At 40.4% G+C, this 7496-nt stretch overlaps 1 protein-coding gene across 1 annotated transcript; it reads left to right on the forward strand.

The window, feature by feature from the left end:
- Positions 1-1323: 1323 nt before the first annotated feature.
- On the forward strand, positions 1324-6423 carry LOC135016560 (uncharacterized; the record flags this gene model as incomplete). Its single annotated transcript, XM_063952873.1, has 3 exons — positions 1324-1477; positions 1887-2696; positions 6243-6423. Coding segments are annotated over 3 exons (1145 nt in total), but the record flags the coding sequence as incomplete, so codon positions are not given.
- Between the last annotated feature and the right edge of the window lie 1073 nt (positions 6424-7496).

Consider the following 7496-nt stretch of genomic DNA (forward strand, 5'->3'; position numbering starts at 1 on the left):
CACAGAGCCCAGTAAGCATGTTGATTTATTGAGCAAGTTTAATCTTTTGTTGCGTATACCATGTTAAGTTAGGAAATGTAACCGAGTGATACAAAAAAAGATGTTTTCAGCTTGAAAATCTGTAGTAAAATGCAAATTGTATATGTTTTCTGCTGTCATGGTTTAATAAAATAAAAGGCAGCAGCAAATGGTAACTTTCCTGTGTTTTCTAATGTCCCTTTATATCTCCCAGTTCCATGTTATTCTCGCCACTCGCAGATGGACACACAATGATTTCACTCTACAGTACATTTACCTTATTAACGTGACATCATTTAGGTACAATTACATAAGTAAAGGTTATTTGTGTTTCTTATAATGGATAAGGGGGAGACGTACTAAGCCGTGGAGAGAGAAACTACCAACCAAGCAGCTCTTGTCATTTTTCAAACACAGACTGCAACATTGCACCCAGGAGCTGATTGGCTGGTTCTTTATCTTTCTCCATTTTGTCACTATAGAGGTTTAGTACATCTCCCACAAAGGCTTTTACACAGCAGTAATCATAAGAATCGAGGTTGCACCTACAGTACATTGCCTTTTGCTACAGATCCAATGATTGATTAAGCTTATTTTTTTTTTGTGTGTGCTATTATAAAAGATAGCTCAAAGGCAATGTCACTTTAGTACAATGAGAGTGACTAAGACAGAGGCTATATGAATAACACAGTTGGAAAAAGAAGATGGTGTAAGAAATTTCTCTGGAGTCAGCTTCTGCTAGTATCAAATGTTGTCAACTCTACATTCCCGAATACATACCTTTTACCGGTGGCCGGGATGTCGGCAAGCAGTATGCCGGCAGGGGGGCGAGCTTTAGAAAGCCCCTTGCGGGCTTGCTGCGGTCGCCATGCTGCGGGCTCTATTTCACCGCCTGTCGCGATTCTGGTGTCGGCATTGTGACTGCCGGGATCCTGACAGGCGGTCTCGTGATCGCCTCCCCTACGTTCATGTGAACGTCATCTGAGAGACAACATCTGGCTGGAGCTGTGCTAGCAGTATTGAGATCCTTCGTTCTTCCTACTATACACTGAGCTTGGACGTCTGGTTAATCCTGCAGTATGTGCTCTGTGTTGTATGGTAAATTCTGTTCCCTGAGTTCTGCCCTTTTGTCCATAATATAGATAGATATTAAGAGAGAGACCGAGAAAGACGTTCAAATGTATGACTCTGGATAAAAACGTCAAAGTGGTTTCCAACGTGATTCATGATGATTATTTGCAAAGCTCTAATGCAGGCTATTTTGGATCTTTCAATTGACTGTAAAGAGCACGTCTCATTGTACAGAGCTGTTCCTAGGTACACTTATACTGCAGAAAGTAAGTCTTTGGTTGAAATCATTTTATTTTTGTATTTTGCAGGCAGGAAGTCCTACTTCAGTTACTGCACCAAATAGCTTTCCTAGGACATCAGTGACACCTTCCAGCCAAGATATTTGCAGGTATAAATAGTTTATTTGTTTATATAAAGAACATAACTAATAGTCTTTGGGGGGGGACTTACTAAGCCGCGTCTCTGAACGCTGCCGCTTTGCGGTAGATCTGGGTGCAGAATATCAAAAGTCAATATAAAAAATGCAAAACCAGGAGGGCTTTACAGTGAATGTTATTGCCCTTTTAACCACCAAAAGCAACAGCTTTGGAAAACCAACAATTAGTAAATAGACCCCTTACAGTTGAAACCATCTAGTGGATAGACTAGGTACGTAGTGTTCGTTATGTCCTGTCTCTCCTGTTGTGTTCCACATCATGTTGTCTCTGTTTATGCTCATGTTGTATCACAATGAATGTCTCTTCTTGTCATTTTTTTGTTTGTTTTTATACTTTCTATGCTTTTTTCACTGCATGCAGTTCCAGTGCTGTATTTTCTGAATGTTGTCATCAAAGTCCATTGCAGTCTGCAGTTGTGTTGAAAACCCCCAAATTCCAGAGTTCTTGGACACCAGGGACCACTGTGACCATAATCTGTCAAGATGGCTTCTCAAAGGACACAGCCAGCATCCTCAAGTCGTCTAAGGCAAAATCAGTCTTACCTTTCTCAAAATCACTGAATGATGTGGACCAAAAAATGTCAGATACGTCTGGGAACTGTGATTTTGTGGAACGAACTAGCTCGGAAGGGAAATTGCTTTCAGCTGAAGAGCATTCATTTGCAAAGAACAAATTTCAGTTCCTAGAAAATGGAACTCCGTTTACTGATCCTATCTCTTTAAACAATTCTAATGTTGTTCGTGGACAATCTGTGTCATCCAATCCACTGAAAGTCCCTTATCGGGACACTAGTCTTGGATCTGTATGTATACCTCTTATGGATGATAAGGCAGACAGTGATTCATCAAAAAGCAAAACCCTTCTCCACTATATATTCTCTTTTTCTCCAAGTTCCAGTGTCCATAGCCTACACAGATTCCAGGAACTTGATGGCTACTCTAGAAGTCTCCATGCTGGCACGTCTTCTAGTTTGCTTTTGGGAAGCACCGATTTCTGTTCTGATTACATTGCGGACGATGATGTGTTTGAGGACAATATAGCTGTCCCTGAAGATGCACGGGAACAGAGAGCTCCACTTTGTTCTGTGGAGGACAGTGATCTTGAATGTCCTTACCCCTCAAAAATATTTCCCCCTGCCTCCCCTGTGTCTACATCTGGGGACTTATGCAGGTTGGTTTCAAGAAGAACCACCCTCTGCCTCCTGATCTGAGATGCAATCCCAAATTATCTTAAATTGAATGACTGACACATCCTTGTAGAAATTAGTCTATATGCTTTTGGCACATGAAAGAATCAATTTCTGACAACGGTAGAATGATTGAAACAGCTTTCTTTCCATGACCTTATCTTGCTCGTTTTTTTTATGGAGCAAGAAAAGAACACATAGTTGACATGTATAGCAGCAACTTTACACATACTTTACTGGAAAATCTAATTCATTTTAAATGTATCTATTCAGTATGGCTGTCAATAATTCAATTTCATTTTATTCGGGAATGCATCTCTATAGTGTTTAGAAAGTTTTTGTGTGTTTTTTTAGCAATTTGTTACATAAGCTTAATTTGCTTTGAACTGTGAGTAAATATTTGAATCTGTTGATCTGAATATCACAGTGTCAGCATGGAATAGATTAATGATGGTGCTTTATCCAAATTGTAAAATTGTGCAGATATGGGGATGTTTATATTACGGAATGAGATTCTAAACTCTCTCATGTACCAATGTTGACATCCATAGCTCTGTGTTGTAACACATTGGCTAATATCTATAATGTAACTACAAGACAGTGATGAGATTATTACAGTATTTGATTTGGAATTTGTCTTGTTTCTCCAAATTAGTTTTATAAAAGCAGCTTAAACGTTTTTAGCCTAAACAGTGTTGTGTGTCTGTGTACAGTATAACCCTTATTTCTCCTGGGCTTTTTGACACGTGGGCCCAGTGCAAACAATCGTAGGACACTTCATGTTGTATCCCAAGCGAAGGTTTAGGGGGCACTGCAACCATCATCGTATCCATTGATCTGCACATGCGCAGTGCTAATCCTGCACATGTACAGGAGAAGCATCGAAGGCATATGTAAACCATCGGGTGTGTGTACATCGATGAATAAAGCCCCTAGTCTCTTAGGTTTATATATTTTTATACTACATTTGATTTCATTACTTTTCTGATCATCTTGGCCAGTCTGTTAATGTGAAAGATGGGCCTGTAATCATCTTTGCACACTGAGCGCCTGATTCAGAGATGGCCACAATGTTAGTTTTGTATGCAGTGGAGCGATTTTCTTCCACTGCTTATTTGCCACGATGGTCTTGTGGCGACGGTCGCAGGGAGGATTTATTTGCAAAATGATTTTCCGGCAGTTTGTGGGCGATAATAGGGGGAGTGGCTGCTAAAATGCAGGCGTGTCTGGACTGTTTAGGGGGCGTGTACCTGCCTGTGATTGCAATTGCATACGCTGCCAGATTACCTCTGGTTTGTCTATTTCTTTAGCCAGTCTGTGCAGCCATACAGTTACTCTGATTATTGACCGTTGTGCTGCTGATGGTTGTCTCTTTGTACACAAGCAGCGGATACAAGAAGCCTCTAGTGGGCGACCAATACAAATCCTGGCGGCTGTGATATTTGCATACACCCGCAGAGCCGCTATGTACAGATTAGCAGGTGTGAAGGTAGTTGTGTACATCGCTGACTCTGGCCCTGAGTAGAATAGGTGACTCTTTATGGTCTTTTCTATGCAGGCTCCAGAGCTAGAAGTCTATGGGAAGGTACATAGTGGGGAGGAGAAGAAATGCCCCATTATTATACTGTATTCCCTGGATTCTGCACCCTTTGGTGAATACTGAGTTATCTGATAAAGAGCCACAGCAATGTTTATACGTGTATCACTTTGCTTTGTTTCCCCATATAATCCATCTTGAGATGATCACTCAAAGGTGATATAAGAGAGTTTATACTGACACAGACACATATTCAGATGACGTCTTTCTAGGTCACTCTCACAGTAAAATGACACTAAAGCTTACTTTGTGCTGTTAGTATTTGTCTACAATCTATAAATGTCTGTGTTAGAGATATTGTATCCTTGTATAGTGTTACTTTTACAGTAGTTTAATATTGTGATTTCTGTTGTGTGCTATGCTACTGTAGTTGTAGTGTAACCTCTTCCTTTTTGTGAGCTCAACCAGTGGTTATGAGGATGCAGTCTTATCGATTCACTAAGAACCTTGTGCTTCTATAAGTAGCTCCAAGTGAAACAATCAACTCATTCTCATGAATACTGCTTCAGATGGCAAAATAGATGCTTTCACTGGACCTTATTTCTGAAGAGCACTAGATGCATACAGCAAATCGCTTGGGTTGTGCACTTGTGCAAAAATATGTGAGGTACACGCCTACATTTCTCATCCGCTAGTAAAGGTGCCCATACACTAGACGATATTATGAGCGATTTGTCCATTTCCGACAGATCGAAAGTACAAATCGTTCATAATATTGCAGATCGTTCAGTGTCTGTGAACTATTACGATGTGCGGTTCCGCTGGTCATTGGTCACAGCTTCTGATCTTCCGTGCTGCAGGGAAGATCTGAAGCTATCATCGACAGCATGCTCCTGGATGTAGCCACTCCCAGATCTTAAGATATATCTTATGTGTATTGTACTATATCGTTTGCCCACGACTGCCATGGAGCTGCTGGAGACGTTCAAGGGAAATCGTTAACGAGAATTCATTGTTTACAGGTCGTCAAGTGTATGGACACCTTAAGTTTGCAAGGAGCTGGGCAGAGGATCAGCCTAGTTATGTGCTACTTCATTGAAGTGCCACTGGATGGTTAACCGTGTATCCCATTAATAGTATAGTAATAGAACCGAGTCAGAGATAGTGCAAACATGAAGTATGGACTGAAAATGGCTGTGTCCCCTTTCACTGCGTTTTAATCCCCCCTTCTCAACCACCCGGTCTTATTTCAATTATTTCCCTCTCCAAAGAAAAATTTCTTTTTTTGCACTCTTCCTTAAAACTAGGTGCATCAGTGTGCTTATTTCATGCTTAGCAAAGAATGCTCCTTTCCATCCGACTCCCCCATCTTTCCCTCCACAAACACCACCATCTTGTGCAGCAATCGCATGCGTTTGGCAGTAGTCTAAAAGCCCCAACATTTGAGATGCCTTACATCACTAAAGAGGGTTTTGCACCATGCCTTTGACATTTTGCTCTTCATAAATAAGCCTCCAGTGAGAGCAGGTGAGAGGTACAGTAACCTTTATTGTAGATGTATTAGTAATTAGTTATTTTAGTAAACTATATTTATTGTAAGGTTAAAAATACAGTACAAGTAGATGTAAAGAGACTGACAGTATACCACCATTATACATAGTACAACTAAAACTCTCATCCACTACAGCATATTTATTTAAATACACATACAGTACATTAATAAAGGTTATATGTTTAATTTTTGCTCACTTTTGTTTATTAATAAACTCTGCTCTGACACAATAAAAGAGCTGTGATACATTTCATCTTGCACTTCACATTCTCTGTGAGAGACTTGAGATCATCATCAATTCTAATTTCCATCACATGTTTGACGCTCTCACACTATATATTTCCAATAATGACTATCTAAGTAGGACACAGTGCACACTATTGTGAAAAGTGCAATATTCCTTTAAAATGTCTTACTATCAGTGTTTTATCATTTATTCAGGATATGTCACTGTGAAGGTGATGATGAAAGTCCTTTGATAACACCCTGTCACTGTACAGGAAGCCTTCACTTTGTGCACCAGGCTTGCCTCCAGCAATGGATCAAGAGCTCGGATACACGATGCTGTGAACTTTGCAAATTTGAGTTCATTATGGAAACCAAATTAAAGCCTTTAAGAAAAGTAAGAGAAATTATTTTGTTCAATAGATATGGAGCACAAATTGGCTTTTTGTTTTTAAACCGTGTTTATTTATAAGTTTTAAAAGTTAAAGACACAAACAAAATGATCAGGATAAACAAGAGGTATGGCAGATGTGCACATACAGATGTAATTGTGGCGTGCTATCAATGAGGAATACAGTTTACATGACACAGGAGATTAATAGCATAAATTCAGTCAAGAATAAGAACAACCTAGCGAGGTCATGGATTCAGGATTAAACTAGACAGAGTATAGACCGTAAATAAATGTAAGTATAAATAAGGCCTAGATTAATTAAGACTCACATGGTACCAGAAAAGAGAAACGGGAACCTGAAAGCACCATTCAGGCCCCCCGTGTCCACAGAGAGATTGGTATACAAAACCAAAATAGGGGATACCCCAAAAGCAGGCAGGGTCACCTAGAGATACTGTAAACCTGTCTCTGGAAAGCGGTTAGCAAATGTGCATGTACCAAAACAATAGGATTAAAAGTTACAAAATACACATCAGCCATTTATCCAAAAACATGTTCAATAACAAAACAAAAATCAACCCAGCCCCCTGGACACCCCCATCCCCCTCCCCCCTGCAAACCATATCCCCAACCTTGGCACAAATTGACTTTTACTCTGATTGGGGAAACTGTCTCTTTTAGCACACCTATACCCAATAGAATAACTTTATTAAACATGATATGGGCCGAGTTTGGCGGCCGTGCGGGATAACAGCTGAACTTGGACGTTTTTTTAGAGGGGCAGTCATCTACAAGGCTAAACGCCTTGTATATGATTGCCCCTTTAAAATAACGCCGAGTTCAGCCGGCATCCCGAACGGCCGTCAAACTTGGACTTCATTACGTCCCGCCCAAGGTGTGCTACAAGAAAATGATTGCCACTCTCCACAGCATAGTTGTAGTCACTAGTCATTCTACTTGCCAGTGTTACTTGGGAAATTATCACACACTCTTGGGAGTCTTGGAAACCACCCACTATTTCAGTAATCTCCCTGACATTCCGTGAGAGTTAGCAAATGTGACATGGGCCCTCATTC

The sequence above is a fragment of the Pseudophryne corroboree genome, unplaced genomic scaffold (assembly GCF_028390025.1).
Source record: "Pseudophryne corroboree isolate aPseCor3 unplaced genomic scaffold, aPseCor3.hap2 scaffold_3001, whole genome shotgun sequence".
Classification (NCBI taxonomy): domain Eukaryota; kingdom Metazoa; phylum Chordata; class Amphibia; order Anura; family Myobatrachidae; genus Pseudophryne; species Pseudophryne corroboree.